Source organism: Pseudopipra pipra, chromosome 5, assembly GCF_036250125.1.
Source record: "Pseudopipra pipra isolate bDixPip1 chromosome 5, bDixPip1.hap1, whole genome shotgun sequence".
Taxonomy (NCBI): Eukaryota; Metazoa; Chordata; class Aves; order Passeriformes; family Pipridae; genus Pseudopipra; species Pseudopipra pipra.
The window spans coordinates 17,445,624-17,466,938 of NC_087553.1; the positions used below are offsets into that span (position 1 = coordinate 17,445,624).

The 21,315-nt window shown below is 42.9% G+C and overlaps 1 protein-coding gene across 8 annotated transcripts in view; it reads right to left on the reverse strand.

Moving 5' to 3' along the window:
- The window catches only part of DGKI (diacylglycerol kinase iota), a 215,115-nt gene that overhangs the window by 176,225 nt on the left and 17,575 nt on the right, over window positions 1-21,315 (reverse strand). The window contains exon 1 of one of the 8 annotated variants that reach the window (XM_064654705.1): window positions 6,211-6,307. The exons of the other annotated variants lie outside the window; for them this stretch is intronic. Within the exon in view, the coding sequence (XP_064510775.1) occupies window positions 6,211-6,248 (38 nt within the window). The 5' untranslated portion in view covers window positions 6,249-6,307. Of the gene's footprint in view, window positions 1-6,210; window positions 6,308-21,315 lie in introns of those variants that run through there. 8 annotated transcript variants of the gene reach the window in all.

Here is a 21,315-nt window from a genome sequence, read left to right on the forward strand (position 1 = left end):
GCTGCTGTCGAGCAGAGTTCACACTGTCCTGCTCCCCTGCACTTAGAGATAAAAGCAGCAAAGACACTAAGAAAAGAAAAAAAAAAAACAAGGCTGATAAACAGCTGACAATCAGCTTTGTCATTGGCAATGAGTGGAATGGCATCCCTTCACTTCCTCCCTTCTCCCTCCAGAGTCCTTGCAGGCAAAATCCTCTCTGAAATGGAGACGAAAGAGGAAACAAACGTGTACGTGCAATCTCCAATCGCGAGAAATACCAGAGGATCAGTTTTTCACAGGGAAACTAGAACCTGCTATTACCAACCCAAATATAAGAAGCCAGGACAGAGAGGTGGGGGAAGGAGAACACACAGCTTAAGGTCTATTAAAAGCAAAGGGAGTAGGGGAAAAAAAAAAAAAAAAAAAGGAAGAAAAACCCCACTGCCTTTGATTGCCAACACAATGAAAATAAATGAGGGAAATAACATTTGGGAGGGACGTACCAGCTGAAAGCAGTCACAATGACTTTGTGCAGGCTCCCCTGTTATTAATAATTATTACAGATAATAAGGGTTTTCAGGCTGAGTAAAGGGATTTTTTTTCAGTTCCTAAAATCTCACTCTCCCTGTCCTATCACCCTACCTCCCCTCTTTTTCTCTCTCTCCTCTGAGCACCTGCTTTACATAGCTTTCCTTGTATTATCATTAGCTTCATGGATAATTGATAGCTGTGCTCGTCCAGCTGATGCTAAGAAAAGAACGACAAGGTGGTTCGACACACACTTACTATAAATAGACACAAAACATGGCCAGCGTTTGCCAACATCTGATCATGCATTCCCTCCTGGGTCCTAAAGTTAGCTAGTCTCTCAAAGTCAAGGAAGCAAAGGAAAGCAAGGTAAATGCCTTCGATTAATTTTGCAGAGACTGAAGGGATAAAAATAAGAGTGAGTCTTTATATTTTTATGACATGCTAAAAATACCCACTTTATGAAATCTTCAGGATAGTTTGCAAAGCAGAGTTTAAATGCCTTTTTACTTTTTTTTTAGCAGCAACTGCGAAGCTCAAAATATTTAGCTGGTGGCAAGGGGTCTTTGTCAATAGGGCTGGAAAGCGTCAGGAGGAGATCCCTTTGCTGAGCACAAACCTCCCAGCTGTGCTAAGCTCCAGGTACCTCTGCAAAGTCTGAGTGCTCATGCTCACAGCTCAGAGAGCAAAGGCTGTCAGTCTGTGAGTGCAGGGGAATCACAGCTGTCTCTGCATGGCTGGCAGGAGGCACAGGCTGCCTCAGGCACTGACTCAGCAGCAAAGCCTCCAGCCTCATCTCTGGTTAGTTCTGGACACTTCTAGGGCAACCTCCTTATCTGCCCTTCATCAGATATGCCAGAGGTAGGTTCCAGCTGGATAAACCTTACCCTTGCTTGGCCCATCACCAAAGGCTGGAGGAGGTACGATACTCCAACATGCAGTTAGTTGCCTTTTGCCAATACCTGCTAGCTGACTACCCTCCCCACGGTCCCTTCCAGTCCTGCAGTACAGAAATTACCTTTGCATGATTCACCCAGGCTCTTGGCAGGTTCCACCCACTGCTCCCCTTACCCATCTCCCAACTCAGTCTGTAGAGCATACAAAGAACCACCTGCTCAGGAACCAGCTGGGATTTTCTGCCTGTGATCAGGGAGAAGTGCTGTATGAAAGCTTCCTTGGGGCATTTCTACCTCTGGCTGTGAAAGTCAGGCACAAGCACACACTGCTCTCAGTGCATTTTGTCCTCCTTTGACAAAAAGCCACCCTAACATGGTGGAGCCTCCAAAATTACTTGCTCCTGAATTGGGGCAAATCTTTGTCTCTTTTTGTCTTAGTCATTGTATCCAGTTGGTCTTTGCATATCATATCGATTTCCCCTCCCCCCTTACATAAAATTCTTATTTCTGGAAATTCTTGGTGTTTACCCTCTACAAACACTAATATAGGCTCAGTTCTCACTCACTGAGAGCCAGCTAAGCTTCATCAGTACAAATAAGGCAAGGAGCAGTTTAAAATTCTTCCGGCTGAGGAAAGCAGCAGGAAAGTATTTGCTCCAGCACATGCCGAGGTATCGGCACCAATTTTGTCCTCACAGTAGCTACCTCCTATTTCAGAGCTGATGAACTCATAGATGCACTCAGGACTTTCTCATTTTCTTTCTGAAAGCTATTTTATACTGTAGGAGTACAGAAATGTGAAAATAAGCAACTGTCTGTCCTAATTCTCAGTCAAACACTGAGATAGAGAAAAGCTGGTGCTTTCAATAGGAGAAGCCATTTGTTCTCACAATTTACTGTAGCAGAGCTGTTATCACATATAGACAGTGTCCAGTCACGACACAAGAGCAATATCTCAGACCACAGGAGAGGAGGAAAAGAAGAGAATCTAAGTCAAGACTCCATGCAGCTCTGCAACAGGCAGCAGGCACGCAGCAAGAACAGTGGTACAAAGCCACACAACTTTGAGGAGTGGGAGGAGGATTTTTCTTAAAAAAGCTCCAAAGATCTGCATAAGGTGGAGGTTTCATCTTGAGAAACTTGCAGCTTGAAGCTGACAAGAAAAGCTGCGTCAGGAGCAAAAGAAAAAAACTCCCTTCTATAAAATTGCTTACCTAGTCAGTGCAGGAGGGCAAGCACACTACGGGGGAAACAAAGAAGAAAAGCATTCAAACAGTTTTTCCTTTCACCAGCCAAAAAGCACACACTAAAATGGAAGCTTTAAATATTTAATGTCCAAAAAAACCACGAGAATTTTCCAAAACAAGATTGCTGGTTCAACACAAACCAGTAGCACTCACAATTAAGATGATAGAGGTTTTACACACATCTGCACTAACACCAGTTGGGAACAGATAAAATCCACTTACAGATAAGATACAGGTTCAATTTACAGTAACAGTGAGACAAGGATCAGGTGGAGAATGACTGACCTTCCCCATCTCTGTTACACTTGCACAAAGCAGTTAACACCACCAAAAGAGTGGGAGGCAGTTTAGTCAGGATCAGTGCTAGGCATCCTAATAGATTATGCTATTATTTTGAGATTGTGTAAGAGAACACATTAACCTTCTTTATAAATCTTGGTTTACTTGAATAGATTTAGTGGATGTCACAGACTAGAAATAACATCTTACATTCCTTTAATTTCTGTACTGATTGGCCTCCTTACAATGAATATCCACAATTTGAGACCTTGGATGGGGAGCACTGGCACTGTTAACCAGTCAAACCCTCAGCTACTTGACCAGTGCCTAGCTCATATACCTGTGACAGAAGCCATCACCACCTTGAGACCAGCAATGCTTTTCCCACAAGCTCAGACCAGCAGACACCTTTCTTATGTTTCCAAATAGCAGATGGCACCGTGTATTTCCCCAAGATCATCTGGGTGTTTTCGCTACCAAATTCCCACTCCTGCAGCAACACAGGAGGTTGGCAATGTCTGACATCTCACTTGATGTCGGCACAGAAGAGTTTTTCAAATATTGTGCTAGAGGACTTAACCTTGTTACAGGGATGTAAGAGTTCCTTAAAAATTGTGATACAAGAAAATTTAGAAAGTTTTTTCCTTTTGAATCCAGAATTTTCAATTATTATATGGTTACTTGCAATTACAGAAACAGGACCCAACAGTCAGCATAATCCCAATCCAAGTCTTTATGCCTCCTCACTTACTTTTAGTGTTACAAAACTAATGTTTTTCCCACCATCCTTTCAAAAATTACAAAAGAGTTGGAGTTTTTTTGACAGACACACAAGCCTGTAGCCCTCACACAAGCAGAAAGGCATTTTTCTGTAGATTAGCCAAAGGCGTGATTGATTTCCACCCATGTTCAGCCCACCACTGAAATTCTGCATTTCAGATGCAGCTCTAATATAAAAACCTATTTTAATTCAAGTAGGTCTAAACACCCAGAAGTTACTATTAATGGAGAATTCTAGTGTAGAGTATAGAGAGGAAACCAGAGTGAAAGGTTCTAGATGAAAGGGAAAAGTCATTTCCCAATGAAAGGGTAAGTTGAAGGAGTGATGAACTAAAACCTGCTCCTAATGGTGACAATTGCAGAGGAAATCTGACTGGAGATCAGGAGGGGCAAGGTGAGATATGATGTAGGCTGAAACTAAGCCTGGAAAAGTAAAGCCTTGCCGAGAAACATAGTCATGCCAGTATTTAAATCCACACAAAGAGCCTGACAGACTCTGTCTGACTGAAGAGCCCTGAGGCCTCACCCCATCCACAGCTTACTCTGTTGATTCAATCTTTGACTATAAATGAAATATTTATAAAAGGTCTGGTAGGCAGAGCGGTTGAATGGCTGCAACCCCCTCTAGAAGAAATCCTTCACGGTGCTTACAAATCGGAGCATGTATTTGGCACTTCCCTCTCTCTGACAGAGTTTAGCCACAAGTGAGTGCCTGGGGAAGGCATCACAGCTTTTCTTAATATGCTGTTTTGCAGGACACCAGAACAAGGGAGAAATAGTATGCCGCAGGCCACGCTCATGAATTCATTCAGAGAACAAGATACACTGAGGTCTGGCTTAGAAGTGGAAGCATTCCTAGGCACATCTCCTGCTGCAAGAACAAACCTTGTGAATTTGCAGAGAATTCCATACATCCTCCTGTTTTATGCCATTACTGGCTGGGCAGCTTGAGCTAACGGGAATTTCCCTATAGCTATGCCTGTCACAGTTTGTCATGGCTGCTCCAGGGCAGAGAAGATATACAAGAGAATGACAGTAGGTTCCTTCTCAAGATACTTCAGGCATTGATTACAGGACAAATTTTGAGCATTTTACGTACTGTACAGTTTCGTCTGTCAGCCACTCAAGATACACAGATCGCATCTGCTTCTTGAGGACAGCATTTGCTCCCACCACTAAATTCAAATCTTCATTATACAAATTACTCAAAAACATGTATGCTACCCAGTCCTGTGTACACTAAGGGTATTCTCTGAACAGCAGGAAGGTATTAGAAACTGGTATTAAAGTGTGCTCTGACCTTAAATTTATGTAGCAAATATACAGGCAGAGGCAGTGTAGAGGGTGTTTTTCTTAGCTCATCAAGATAGTTATACCCTGTAGCTGTGGAGATTTCATTTCCTTTGGAAGGCATTTGTTCCCTGGCTGCCCACTTCTATAGAGATGGGGCTTTTTGCAGGTTTAGGGGAAATACAAATATAAGCTTATATGGGAGCTCACAGGAACATACATGTCTGTTGAGGAGCTTCTGACAGGGCAGTGTCTGTCACTCTTGGGGTTTGTTTCTTTTTTTCATTTTTCCTTTTATTTTCCAACCTTTTTTTTCTTTTATAGCTCTGGGGGTTTTTTCTCTGAGGTTTCTGATGTCCACAGCTCTCTCTATCGCCTGCCCCCACTCCCCAATGTTTCTCTAAAAACCTTTGCTTTCCCTAGGTAATCAGACATTTTCTCCTCCTTTCCCTGCACCCACTTTCCAACCCCCACACCTCTCTAATTCAGTACCCTCATTACACTTATTTCTTTGCTTACCTTCTTTCTTCCACCTCACCCATTAAATCTCCCTTCCATTGCCTTACAAATCTCTACCCTCCTTACCCTGTTCATTTTCTCCACTAACCATTCCTCCCCTCCCCTTTTATCCTGTTCAGTTCCTACTCCCCCATTTCATTCCTACCCACACAGAATGCATTGTGCCTCTTTCCTCCCGCCCTAGTTTGAAACCTCATTATATTTCATTTTCCTGAATTCTATTCAGGTTCTTATATCAGCTTATCTCCCTTCATCATGTTACTGCATATTTCCCTTCTCTTGAACTTTTTTCTTCCCCATCCGCCCTCTCCACTTATAACAGTGGTGGGATAAGTCCTCTTATTAACAGCTATGACCTATCAAAATTTTGGACATAAGTTTTCTGATCAGAACGAAAGCCCATCCATCCCCAAGTGCTATTTATGTGTCTGTAAGTTCCACGCATGTCTCAGTCCTGCTACATGCAGTCTGCTGTCATACACTGTCCATGTGCTCTCTTCTTACATGGAATGAATCAAATGGTTTAATCCTGGATAGCCAATGCTCATGGAGCCAGGCACACAGTATATTACACAACTAAAACAGCAGCTCTTTCTGGTAGGGCAAGTCCACAGCTTGCTATTTACCCCATGAATACCAGAATTAGCCTAATTTCAGATTTCACTAGCAGATTGATTGACTCTCTCTCTCACCTTTGCCAGCACAAGCTGGTGCATGTCTGTGTGTGCATACCCCAGGAGGAGCAGGGAACGCTGCCCTATGTCCACTGCTCAGCAGCAACATGAGCTCTAATGGAAGCTGTGCCAACCACCAGATGCCAAAGGAAAAGTACAATTCTTTCTCAGTGTGAGGTGTGGGGTTTTTTTCTAGTAGACAGAAGGGCATGATTATAATAAGTTATTGAAAAGAGAAAAAAAATCAAGAAAGTGAGATCAACACATAAAATCCAATTAAGGAAGTCACTCAGTCAACCTCTCAGGGTTGGGGTTGATCAGGGAACCATTCAGTAGGACCTTCAATACAGAGCCTTGAGGTTGTATAAAGATGGTTATTTTCCATGCTGTGCTGATCTAAACAAAAGCTATACTTAACCTCCTTCACCCTTCTCTTACTCCCAGAATCAAATGACTACATGGTTTGGCATTTTAAATCGAAATGGGAAAACCACAATATCTGGTGAGAGATGTTGTTCTCAGAAGGAGGTTTGGTATCAAGCAGAGAACAAATACAAGCACCCAGGCTTACCCAGGAGCTACTACAGTAATGTAGAAAATGATAAAAAAATTAAAAAACCCCAAAACACTAAACCAAACAAAACAGACATTTTAAAGTTTTCTGCTGCTTGTACCTACGCTTATCCTCTCTGATTTTGTTGAGATTGGATTGCCTGAAGGCCAGAGAAGAAAGCTGCTCTACAGCCTTTCTCACATCTGGAAGAAGGAATGTGGCTCCTAGGACCTCCCAGGGTAGGGGAGACAAGATGATATGGTATCCACAAGCCTTAACTCATGTCCCCTCTGCAGTAGCCACTAAGCTTCTAAGGTCCCTCTATCTCCCCTTCATCACCTGTCATCTCCCACTCCTCTCCTTCAAACTCCTCAGAGAGGGAACACAGCTCAGCACTGTCAATAACACAGTGCCTGCTGACTTCAAGGCCTCTCTCAACAGGGAGAATGTGTCCTCTGCCTCAGGTGCTGGTCACACAGAAATGCTGCTCTTCAGCAAATGAGCTGAGGATGCTGCTGCAGCTGGGGAAAGGACTTTTTAAACCAAAATGGTGGGACCTCGTGGTTAACCATCTCATCATTCTCCTCACTCCTCCCCAAATCCTTGAGATATTTCTGCTGGTAGCCATTTGCCATAGGAACCCTAATCTTCATCTGGTTTGTTTGTTAAAAAAACTATCATGGGTACTCACCTTTATGGGCTGCTCAGTTCCTCTCCTCCCTTTACCCTCCACCCCGGAAAAGAGATCAAAAAAAGGAAAATATATTTGATAACCAACCTCTCCTCTTCTCCTACTTTCCTCCACAGCTCCTATGAGCTTTTCAAGTCCCAATCCATAATTTGGCAGAAACAGCCCCCATGATACCTGTGTGTTCTCTGGATTTGTCAGGAAAGGAAGCAAAGGCAAGACACAGAGCAACAGGCAGGATAATGCAGCTTGAGAAATAAGCAACAATGATGGAGAGACCTAATCCCAGTTATTTTAGATGAAGTTTTCCAACACTTTCCATGGCAACTTCTACAGGCCCCATCATCAGCTTTGTCCTACCTCACTACACATCAACAGTGCAATTCTAATGCCATTAGTGAGGGGACAGCTCTGAGAAGGTGTTCCAGAGCTGAAAGCTGAAAACAGAAAGAAAAGAAGTCTAAACATACAAAAAACACCAAGAAGACAAGGTATTTGAAGTGGCCTAGACCTTTTTAACATGAAGCAAGTTTTCTCCTTTCTATGGACCAGAGATCTAGGCCAGAATTATGTAGGTCACAAGCAAACCTTGTTTCAGCTGGTCTTAAGCCAATACTTAGAAGGTGATAACTCCCACTCAGAGACACCTTTTTTTTTTTTTAATTCTTCATGTATATCCTTGAAAGAGAGACAAAAAACTGAAATGGTAAGGGATGGTGGGTGAAGGAATAAAGACGTGTGGCTTTGTGTGCACATGCAATTGTCTAACCACGCTATCCATCTCAGCAGGCATAAATATATATATATACACATACATATATATATATAGTGAATGTGGAGATTCTGAAGCTGTTCTTCCCCTCATAACAATTTCAACAAGTATAATCCAGAGAAAGAGTAATGCTATCTTATTCATTTGCATGGACAGAAATACCTAGAAAATTAACAGTGTCAAGATGGGAAAGAACAGGCAGAAGGGGATTTTCAAGAGGCTGAATTCCCACTGCATGCAACACTGAAGCAGGCTGGCAAATGAGGATCCTATTTACCTGAAACTAAATAACTAGGTAATCCTTGGTTCACACCACAACAAAATAACCTCACACCATAGCACAAGCATCAGTTGCAGGATCATTTGGGCATACCCAGGGATCTGGAGCAGCTGTTCACTGGCATATGAATCATGGTCCTCATGGAAGACTTTGCATTGCTCAGCCTGCCTCCAGAGGATAAAAGCACAACTCTGAAAGCAGATGGACTGCTGATTTCTAGCTAATTCGAGGCCTGGACTGGCCTGAGTTTATCTGAAAGATCCAGCAGCTATGGCAAGTAATTGTCAGAGAAGCAGCTGCTGTTAACACTGTGCCTTACAATTAGTTGTCCTATTGCTGTGCTTTGCACATAGGTCCCCTGCTTGCTCAGCACACATGGATGCTCTTACATGTCTATTTAGCAGGAATGCAGTTAGGCTTCCCCACAACTCTTTTAGAAATACACCTTCTGAAATAAGCAGCCCTTTAATTTTAAGTATAGAGTTCAGGCATAATTCAGGTGAACCTTCAAATATCCGCCTCTGCTAACTTCAGGCACACTAGTCTGTACTCTGCCAAACTATAATCTCTTAGAATCTGGATCCTTTTGACATTCCTGCTACTTCTTCATCCCAGGAGGACTGGAAACAGCACTGAAACAGCTCTCTCCAGGAATATTTATGTATGTGTGGTGAGGCCTACAAATAGAAAGAAGAGACAAGTGAATAAAATAATATTAAGTAAAAGTTCAGCAGAGGTTCATTCCTGTTCTGGGTGAAGGTGTTCCAATTTCTACTTTAAATGAATCTGTCCTCTGTCAGAAGTGTCTTTTCCTTGATAAACATGGTCCTTGTTCTTCAGGAAAGCCATCTTTAAATTCAACCTAAGTTTCCTCTCTCCCTCTGCTTTGCTTTTTTCATTTCTCTGCGGGGGCCGCTTTTTTTGAAGAGGTGCTCATAGGAATCCCAAGTGGTTTTGCCAGCCCCTCTATATAATATATATTCCAGGCTGACAGAGTGCACAGATCAGCAGTAAAGCACTGTGGGGGTTATTTCTTCTTCTTCAATCCCCATGAGTCTCCTACCTCCAGTTTTGCTCAGAGATTCATAGCTGAACAACCTTAAAAAAAATTCAGTTAAAGCAATCAAGCCTCCTTTAAGTTTGCACCTGAACTAGAAAGAGGTGGTCAGGGGCCAAGGGGAAAACTGTGCAAGATTTATTCACTTAACATTAATCATTTGCCATTTATTTGAAATTAGACTCAAGAGGTTTGCACACTCTATTTTCACAAACTTCACAAGGTAAGCACTGAAAAGAAATAGGTGGGCAGTGCAATGAGCTTGAGGGCTTCTTCACAAGAGTTTGGCACAGCAGTTTTCAGTCCTTTCCCCTCCGCAGCTCATTCCATGCAAAATTTTCACAGTGTCCTCCTCAGTTTATGAATCCCTGCCTCACTAAGACTTCTCTGCCACCACCCCCACTCATTCAGTGACTCAGACTTATTAAGATAACTTCTCTTTTTCTAGTTCCTCACCTCCAACACACTCAATGCATTGAGCCACATACTCCTGCACATATTTGAAATCCTCACCCAACCACCCTCTCTCATCCAACTTTCCTCCCACAGTTCTTGCAGTCCTCCATCCTGGGATGACAGAGCCACTGAAAGCCCATCCAAATGACTTCAACTTTTACTTACACTTCTGGCTTCTCTCAAGCAGCGCTCTGTGAGCTGGTGCTTGTAGACACCAGGACAAACAGGCCTATGAGTATAGCTCTCTTATTGCCCCAGCACAGCCTTCGGCAAAGTTGAAGTTTGTCACATACAGAAGATCAGCCATGACCAGACAAGTGGTGGGGAGAGGCAACAGTGCTGCACTCAGCTCAGTGTTTGTGGTACATGGGGAGTCTGGGTCTGACCCATAGGCTGTGTGCAGACCACAGTCATGGTGTGCTGGAGACTGGTTTAGGAACCTCCTTGGAATGGTGAAGCTTCGTCCCATGCAAGAAGAGGGATTTTTATATCACTACTTACCCCTGCTTTAAGAGGTTTGGGGCAACAAAACCTTCTTATCAGGTTTTAGGAATAGCAGGTACCCTAATTTCTCACCAGACTATGCACCACCTCTGCAGGCAGTGGTGCTTGAGTAGTCACTGAGGGCTAAGTTTGTATCTGAACTGTAGCTGAGACAAGAAAAGAAGAGCCTTTCCAGTCCCTGGGTCCCAGTGCCTGTGCTAACAAAGGTCCATGAGCTATAAAGTAACACTGGCACTGAAGGGGGAAGAGGGCTTTGGCTAAAGCTGGGGATTTGCTCAGATTAACATCTCTGCTGCTGTATGAGCTCTGCACATACACTCACGCTTGCTTTTGTTCCTTTTCCATGATCAGCAACAGGCGGGGAGGAGTGGGATGTACATGCAGAAGGAGGATGTGGTGGGAGCAGAGAACATGTTCCTGACATTCAGGGATATGTGTAGAGAAAGCTGTCTGCCTGGATCAGAAAGGGACTGGGAAGGCAAGGGGCCTGCTGAGCCGTGGGTCGCTTAGGTAGGAATGGGGACAGACTTCTAATTCTGGCAGCATCAGGTGGGAGTTGGGAAAATGGCTGAGAAGAAGGCTGAAGCACAAGGAGTGCACAGATCAGATTAAATTAGGGAAGCTGCATCCTTTGTACCAAATGTAGTTGTTCTTAAAATTGTCTTCTGTCACACTTGTGTACTGATTAGGAGACAGTGTTCACTTTTGAAGCATACTTCTGTGTCTTTTCCACTGGCAAAATGCCTGGCTCCAGGTGCTTCCAGCAAATGCCTCCACCTTCTGTGCAGTCTTTTGCTGTTTCCCTGACCTGTACAACTGTATTTGATGGGCACCACTTCTGCCCCAATATTACGGTCTTTCTTGAGCAAAGACTTCCAAGTCTAACTTATTTCGGATGTGCATAACCAAGTGACCTTGCTGGAGACCTAGGAGAGAATTTGAACTGTGATTCATCTCAGGTAGGAGACTCTTCAATAATTGCACTCCCACCCTTCCAACCACCTTCTTCAGTTGAACAGGTTTCTGATTTGCCCTGCACTAGTCCGCTTTCTGGGTAACAGGAATTGGATTAATTTTGTTCCTCACTCAGAAGCAGGCACACAGCATTTATCTTCTCAGTGTCCAAATGTGCAGCATAAGCCACACACACAAAACACCAGAGGAAAAAAGAGACGGGGAAAGAGACATAAGAAAACGGTTGCCCTCCAGAGTTTTCATACTCTAGAAAGTTGCTGGACTACTTTAGCCAAAGAGACGCTTAATCACTATAATTACAAGTTGGGAAAACTGGACAGAAGAACCACATGTTCACTATTCAGAAAACGGTGAAGACACGAGCAGTAACAGAGAGGCACCATCTAATCAAAAACTCCTCATCTTTGAGTCTGAAGATATCATTCCTGTGAGAAAAGGAAATGTGATATCTGGACACATACTAACCTAGGCCCCTGTGATGAGTTGCCAGTAAGTGCTTCAGCTCCTGTTAATTATGGTGGTGTTTCTACAATGAGATGACTTCTCTGTGGAGAAGAGCTCTCATCAGGAAATTGGTTCTATTATAATTAACATCTTTGAATATCCAAATTTAACACCCTCCTTGAGCCTTCTCCCTTATTTCAGGAAGTTTGTGATCAATCAAGTCCTGAAATAGAGCTGGAGATCTGGGATTCAGAGAAGGGGGAGGAGTTGTATGTTTAGGGGCAGGAGGGTTAAGTACACCACAGCTTCAAAATCATCTGGTTGATGTCTCTAGCAGCATTTCAACCTTCCATCCTATATGCATAATTTCCAAGAAAGCTGTTATCATCATCATCACTATTTAAAGCCAGAATAGGCAACACATCCATTCTCTCGCCTCAATCCTGACTTCAGGTTCAGCTATAGAGCAGAGTCTGAGACACAGAAAGCCTAAAGCCACAAACATCCTCTCTTGAAGCAATTAATACAATGTGTCAACCAACACACCTATCTTCTTCCCCTCCATCAAAATACAAAGTCATCAGTTTTCACTTTCTAGGACTCTCTGTCACTCCATCAGTCCCCACCTACTGCAGCTCTTCACAGAGCCAAGGGAACATGAGTAGATGCCAAAGGAGAAAACAAAACCAGCAACACATCATGCTGATCCTGCTCTGGACCACATTGCATCTGAAACATCCAGTACTTCCAGCAGCAGCCCTGGAAGCGGACAAATTAGTATTTCCAATATATATACTTTCCCAGATGAAAGAAAACAGGTTTTCTGTTCCAGGCACACTTGAAAAGCATATAGGCCTAGCCAATAAAATTTTCCTCATCTTGTGCCACAACAAGAAATCTGAACACTAAATGCACTGATTTTATACCACTATCAGCAACTAGGAGAAAAGCAGCCATATATAGAAGGGATTTAGCAAAAACTTCACTGCTAGCTGGCTAATAAATTTTAAAAATACAAGTCACAGCCAATACCATCAGAAAGCTGAATTTTATAGCTCATAAGTCATAATCATTGAGGGTTTTTTTAATAATATGAAAAAAAAAACCAGACTAGTTTTACTGTATTATATTCAGTTATATAAAAGTTTCCCTGATAGATGGTATTAGACCTTTCCCAACTTTCAAAACCCAAACACTTAGTGCTTACTTACTTATCGGGCAAATCACTACAACTTAGAGAAAAGCTATTACATTTCATGAAACTGAAATAAAATGTAATACCACTTGAGGTTCTACAATGCCATCTCTTGTCATAAATGTCAAAAAAAAAAAAAAAAGAAAAAAAGTCAGTGAAACTTGAGAAATAAGTACAAGAGACACAAGTTGAAGATGCAGAGTCTTGGGCCACAGCTACAGCTGCTCATACAGTCATCTACACTTATTCAATAATCACAAAAATATGCTTCAAAGTCACAGTTGGGCAGTAGAACCCAGTGCAGCCCCAGAAGAAATCACAGGGAGTCAGTATGTTTTAATGGATACCAAATTAGACACAATATGAGAAGAAAACTGAATAAATTAATCCTACAGGCTTTAATGTTGAGTCAATTTTTGTTTTCAATGAGGGATGTTGCTGAGACAGAGACAGGAAAATACTTGGATAAAGGCCTGTTGAAAGAAGTCTAAGAGGCAGAATAAGAGAAGTGGGAAACTAGAGAGCTGATAGGCTAGAAAACCACTGCACAGCATGAGGGCTCAACAGCTGAGAAAACACTGCAGAGGGGCCTTGCAATGTTCAGTGCCTGCTACAGGGCTGCATCTTTAAACTGAGCAGGTGAGAGAAGACAATGAATGTATAAACTAAGTAAGATTTATGAAGACCCAATATTATGGCTCACTAACAAATGTTGGAAACTAACAACTGGGGTTCCCTTGTCCCAAATTATTCTGTACTTAATACAGTCTGTGCAGTGGCTGTTGTAAACTCATCACCCTGTCTTCCAAATCGCTGTGATTTGTGTGCATTCACAGGCAAATACATCTTGACCATCAAGAGTTACAAGTAAGATTGAAGGGTTCTGAAACTACTACTTTTGGGGCTCTCAAAAACAGGTTAATTTCAACAAAGGAAGGACAATAACAGGAAGCCAACTCTTGGGAATCCATCCACTCACCACTGGAAGCCAAGTGGGGAATAACCATAAGAGATGAGTGCTCAGTCTATCCATTCAGGGAACCAAAGGAGCTGGCATAGAGGAAAGGTTGCTTAACTGCACTGGCAGGCTGAAGGTGGCTCACCCTTCTGTGCCTGCTACCAGTGGGTTGGCAGCAGAGAATGCCTGCCACATCCAGAACATCACACCCTAACTGCAGGCAGAAAGAGAACTGCAGAGATCAGAAGCATTAAGCAACCTTGATTCTCAGGGCAGGTCAAATTTCAGTCCCTTTACCCTTCACAAAAACCCTCTAAAATTTTTGCACTTCAAGGCATAAATTCACAAGAAGTTATTAAAAGCATAACATTCTTCAGAGTCTGCAAAGTCCTCCGTCACACCCCAGCACTTCTAGTGTTCCACACCATATATCTAAAGCCACTTAGTTCTTGTGACATTTGCAGAGAAAATTCCTCTTTAGCTCTCCACTCAAACTGCCATGACAGAAAACAACACAGTGAGCCCTTTAACCTTAAAGATCATCTTTGTTTTACGTAAGCTTGCTACAGTACACATGTGAACACGCTGACACACAAAATGCAACAATTTGAACCATGTAGATGGTCCACATAGATATATATGCACATGACAACTTGGACCACATAAATATAGATATATATGCACAAGCATATATAAAAGCTTCCAACCTTCGTGTATTCCAAGGATGTTTGTCTCTCCACCGGTCCCACATTCCTGAGAAGTTCTGCCGGCTCCCGCACCTCAGGCCCCAGCACACACCGTCTGTCTTTCTTGTCAACTGCAGGAGCTGCCCAGCATGAAGACAGGAAAGCAGTAGACCCAGGGAGGTTTGAGGAGTGCCCTGTGTCTGCCCCAGGGTAGTCGTGTGAAAAAAAGATGGGGAATGGGGGGGAGGATGTGGTTCCTGAGAGGTCACTGGAAACACTGTCATCAGTAGGCTTCACTTCCCTTCCTGTTTTTCATATTTAGATGAAAATATGAGTAGTTACTTATAAAAAGGAAAAAGAACCCAACTTCCTTGGCTTATTTTTTCCATGGAGGACCTGACAACGTTTGAACATCAGGACAGCAAGTAAAAACAGAGCAAGCAAAACCCATGCAATTTCCAGATCCTCCTGAAATTTTACTTTAAATACAGGGATGAGCATGAAGAGTTAGAGTAGTAAATAAAGAATCCCTTGCCTTTGCTTCAAACAGATAATAACCGCTGTGACTTTGCTAAAAGCTCCAACTGTTGTTACTCTTTATGAAAGGCTACACAGCCAGGCGAAGCACATTATAACACTTACCTTTGTAATGCAGTATAATAATAATACATTACCACGGTTTGCTGGTACATCTTTATACATGAGTAGGAAGAAGCTGCTATGTTCCTCTTAGAAACATTTTGTCTGGCTATAAGCAAAGCTCCTAAATTCAGAGTGGATTCAGGAATAAATTTACTTCATTTACAGTGCACAGCAATAGTCCATTCCATGCTAATGGCAACTCTTGTGCTTTTTATTAATATGTTCTTTCTATTAGGAATTTGGATGGCTGTTTAGCTGGTTCATTTGCTGTTTTGTGTCACACGTCATCAACTCTTCTCTGCTGGTGTTTTCCAGCTTTACAACTGAGGATTATACCTCTGGGCTGATCATCCCTTTTCCAAAAAGGTAATGCTATGAAATACAGGAAGCAGGTATAACAAACCTGGAGAGGAAAAAACCATTCACAGATGTCTGCCAATTCTTTAATCTTTCCATTCCCTAAATGCACACTTCCCCTTAACACCTGCTAACCTCCTACCAAAATGGCTGAGCTTCAGTGCACACAAAAAGAAGCCTCCTCCCCAGAAGGTGGTCACAGTATCCCACCCTCTGCAGCTCACCTGGGTTTCACTGGCCAGGGGGCAATAACAAGACTCCACCATCTCAAGTCCAGTTCAAAGGCTGCTAGGCCAGCTCAGACAGATAGCAGTTCAGTCTCTCTCCTTCCTGGGACATCCCATCACCCACATGTTCCTGGCCCCTGTGCCTAGTAAATCAAGGGACTCACTGACCCAGGTTTACATCCTTGATCTTCATCTGGAATAACTACTGCCTCTGCTACAAGTGACCAGCTGAGGACATTGGGCACAATACTCCCAAAGAAGCACCTTCAATTTAGTATGATCTCATCATTACTACTTTTAACGCTTGCTATCATTTCTTCATAGAGATAAATAAGTCTCCCATCTTCTCTCTCAGAGACTGACTCTTCTGAAATATTTCCATTCAGCAAATTTTCCAATCATCTTTAAAACGCTTTTTTTAAAACCAAAGCTGACTCATCCTCTAATGCTCCTCTAAAAGATAGTCTGACTCACATTTAACACTTTGATCTCCATGGCTCATTTTGGTCAGCAACCTGCTTAGCTGTGTTAGATGTAAGGGGAAAGAAAGGGGAAAAATGTACTTTAAACATCCGCTCAGTACCAAACTGTTGAGAAATGCTCAAGATAAATCTGCAGAGAAAGGAAAATTGTTTCAGCACCCAGAGACCTATTACAAATTAGAACAGAAATGAAATTTTTCAGCAAGGGACAGATTTGCACTTTCATGTTCCCAGATTCAGATGAAAAGGGGGCTCTGTTCAAGAGATATTTTGCTAGAGGGGTTTCTTTTTCTCATTTAGTTTCATCAAAAACCTCATAAGACTGAACAGCACCTCTTCAGAAATGAAATAAAAATCCAGAAATAATATCTCATTTATACTATCTTGCATTAGATTGTGTTAATACTTAATACTTCTAAAATATCCATAAAGAGCCCTAAAACGTGAGGCCCAAATTTAGGTCAGGTATAAACTGCTACCATTTCACCCATGGGAAGACCCCAGTTCAAACAGCAAGGACAGCGTCAACATCCTGGATAGATCCACAAACAGATCTTACAGAAATTAATGGAATCTGTGATGTTGCTTGCCTTTAGCTTTCTTTCAAAGATCTCCAAGTTAGCCTCAGAGTCTAATCTTCACCTTGATATAGAGATCATCAATAAAATCAAAGCAAGATCTTTACCCACTTGGGAGCAAATTAATATCTCCTACACAAAGGCTTTTTGGGAACTTATGACTGGTAATAGACTTCGGTTCCAGCTAAAGTAAAATAAACAAACACACAGTCTAGAATTTAAGAAGTTGTTTACTAGGTTTGAGTAAGGGCTTTTAATAATCTTCTGATTGCCCTGGGACAGAGAAAAAAGACTGGGGGAGAGGAGGGGAATGGAAATGGATTTTAAATGACAGAAGGTCTAACGAGCTTGGCTTATGGCTATGTTTTGGAAAGCAGGGTGCAGGGACCTCGAGATGCCCATATAAATGCATATAACGAAGCATTCTTGCTCATGACTATTACCTAGATATCAACAGACAGAAAAATTCCCCTTGCTTCATGTACTTCCTCTGAGCTCTGGCAGATGTTAACACCCAAACCCACCGCACCCACATGTTTTTGAGTTCAGTCTGTCTTTAATGTCTCGTGAGATCACAAGACCCGCACTTTCAGCAGACACTTTTGCAGATCAGGCAGGCAAGGACCAAGACCAAGTCTCCAGAAAACCCTCTGCCTGGAGGCAGAGAGTACAGCTAGTGCCCATCCCTGCAGCATCCAAACTCTGCACGGGCAAGGTGACTTTGAGAACAGTTGTACTAGCCTACAGATGTACTTCACGCCCTGTATGAAAGAAGGAACAGCCCTATCCTGTTCCTCACCAACAGAGAGGCAGATCATAAGCTCTCCTGTCACAAGGGGCACCTCCATCACCAGCCCCAGCAGCAAGCATGCACTCAGTGGAGAGCCAGGCTCAGATTTTCTCCAGTATGAAGTAGCCAAAGGTCCAATTTATCATACGCCTCCCCAGTTTGTCAGCTGCATGTGATCACTCGTGAATAATGTTCTCCTGCCCAGCTCAGAGGCACATATTTGTGCCCTCTCACTGGCCACATGTCATTGACACAGACAGGCACACGTCTCCGAGACACAGCTGAGATAGGCTCAGTCCAGTGCTTTACACTCACAGCAGTTGCAGACAATGTATACAAAGTGATACATCCCATACCAATCAACTCTCTTTTTATCTCAGGAATATCAACATGCTGCCTCCTTAACCCACAACATTAGCAAGAGTCTGCATAGCACATCTGCCAAGCGACAAGGAGCAAACCCTGTATCACCAGAAAAACACACATCCATCCCCCTCCTGGTCTCACTGGAACACTTTTGCTTCCAGCTGTACACCTCGCCTTTGCCGTAACCAACAAGGGAGCAATGTGGTGCAGCCTGTTGGGATTATGTAAGAGACCTGCCTGCCCAGCTCAGAGCAGCAGTGTTCCTACTTTGCAATACACCTACCTCGGAGGGTAGGACTAGCCAGAGCACTGCTCATGGCATTTATAAGCTGCTCTTCCCAAAGCATTGCAAAACAGCAGGGTTGGATCCTTGGCCAGCAAATCCTTTGCCTGGGGGTACAAGGGCAGATTGAGGTGGAATGCTGTATCTCCACCAGGAGGCTGCCTCCACCAGGAGGAATGAAGGTCAAGGACTTTGGGAAAGAAAAGATAAACTGAAAGACTGTACTAGGAAGGCAGCAGTCAGTGAAAGAGCATCCAAATCTACTTGCACTATACCCACAGAAACCCTCCATAATGCTAAGAACTTCAGCCTGGCTAAAAACCAGGGCAATTCTGACTTTTAGGTGCCCCAAGCTCATGTGTCCCCAAGCAGGTACCCCAAAAGGGCTATTTACACCTCTAGCAAACTCTTGGAAAATTCATAGTTTAACCTTTATTCCTGAATTTCATCTCCTGGAGTAAGAGAACAGCTTGTCCCCTGCCATCCCCGCAATGCTGCAGAGATTGATGCATTCCTGTATAGGGTTTTGAAAATAATTTACCACCTAAGGAGTTACCACCTAAGGAGTCTTTCTGCTGTGCCTTTTGCAATCAGACATGTCTATCTCGTATTGGCCTTATTAGCCACCAGCGTGCTTGTAACAAATGTGGATAGAGCCTTTCCCAAGTCTTCATTCGCGAAGCCTAGCCATGATGATGATGATTTGAAAATAATTTTAGAAGTCCACAGAATTGGTCATTCTTCTCTGAAAATGCTTCAGAGAAAGGCCTGTGCTCAGTGTGCAGAGGCCAAAGCAGGGCCAAGGCCACACAGACCCAAGCTGAGCTGCCACCAGTACCACATGGCAGAAGGCCACCCCAGTAGAGCATCCCAGGAATACCTGCCATACGAGTCACTGTCTGCAAGCCAGGGCAGTCTGGTAAGAATTCCCATGCACTTCAATAATGGGTGCAAGGGCAGCTATGCTCGAACACTCAACAGCCACTTCAAAGGTCACAACAAGGACCAACATCATGGCAATAAGCAAGACAGCTGGATCCTCAAAAACCCTCAGGAACCCCATGTTTCCACTGCCATGCAGACAGAAAGACATATTCCTCCTCAAAAAAACTCAGGAACCCTGTGTTTCCACTCCCATGCAGGCAGAAACACACGTTCCTCTCCAGCTCATAAAAGAGGCACCAAGAAGAGTGAGAAGGAGGGAGACAAAAAGAGGTAAGCAAATGTCACAAGAGCCAGAGACAAAATAAAGCACTGACATCCACACACAAACCCTCAGGTAGTTTCTTGCCATGGAGTCTATCCCCAGTGCTACCCACAGTTATTCACACTTTTCCATCCCCTGTTATATATTAATGATTCTTGTTGATGGCCCTTCTGCTAATACATTCCTGCTGGAGTGGGTCGGGTCAGAGCAGTAAATGGCAGCAAGAACTGTTGAGCCACGCAGAGCCTGCCTGGCTCCGAGGGAACGTGCAAGAGCGCCTGAGAGGACAAAGCAGCCAGCACAGATATTAATGCTGCAGAAATGCTTCAGAATTTTTCAAAACTTTGCTTTACAAATTGCATACAGTCAACAGCATGGAAATTTCTTATGAACTGACTATTTAATACAGTAGTTCAGATCCCACCAGCTTGGGCACAACAATCCTGTCTGATATAGTTTGCTCTCTGTTAAGTAGCCCTCCTAGCCTTTACAGCATAGGCAAAAGCTAAAGCATCAGATGATCTGTACTGATGTATTCTAGCTCCAGGAATCCCGATTTTCCTGACACAACCAATTCCAAACACACAAGTTACTAAAATTTGAAGCACCCTCACAAAGGAAACAGTTAAGTTGCATCAAAATTGATTTATCTTTTACATTTTGCTTCCATCATATTTGCAATATTTATTTTTTAAACCAATTACAGTGGAATAATAACCACAAGTACACATAGCTTTTCATGCTTAAAAACACAACAAAAAAGATCCACAGAAGAAAAAACTGTGTGGCTGCACACCTGAAAAAGTCCACATGAGACAGGAAATCTCTCGTTCATTCTAATAGCTCTCTATGTGGATGAGATTTCCTCTACCACACGGCATCCTGACAGACCCCAGCAGCTCAGAGCAATATCCTTTTGGATGCACAACTATTCCTTCAGTGCATATTTACTGCATATTTTCATCCAGCCCATCATTCTTTATTTGGAGCTATATTTTTATGCACAAAACAGTAGCTTTCAGAGGAGGCAGGAGTTATTAAAAAGTTCATCTGTTCCAGCTGCTTAATCCTCACTTAAACTCATCATTAATCCTTTTTTTATGACACCATAATTGTCCCTATGGCAACCAATTATGATGTCACAAACGAGATTAGAATTTTAGATAGGGGAACAGAATTAGCTTCTTCTTTATTTGTTTAGGTCCTTAGCGGCTGTCACGTCTGATCAAATCACTGGCCCATGAGTTCAAGAACTCTCATTTCAATATCCCACCAATACCTGGTATTCTAGGGCAAGGCAGACAAACACAGGCAGCCATGTGTACCCAGTGAAGAAAGTTGTAGTGCAGAGAGAGAATCCCTTTCCAGCCCCTGCAGGTCATGATCTCACTGCCTGAAGCAAAAAAACATTGGCAGCTTCAGTGACATTGTGAGTGCTCAGTAGTCAGACTTGCTACGAATGCAATTCATTTTCCTTTAAAAGCCTAATCCCTCTTTGGATTCTACTAAATATTTCCCTTCAATGATTTGCTGCAGCAGTGAAGCCCCTATTAAATACACACAAAACAATCATGTATGGCAAGTAAAGAAAAAGCCTCCGAGCTCACTTTTTTCATCATATTT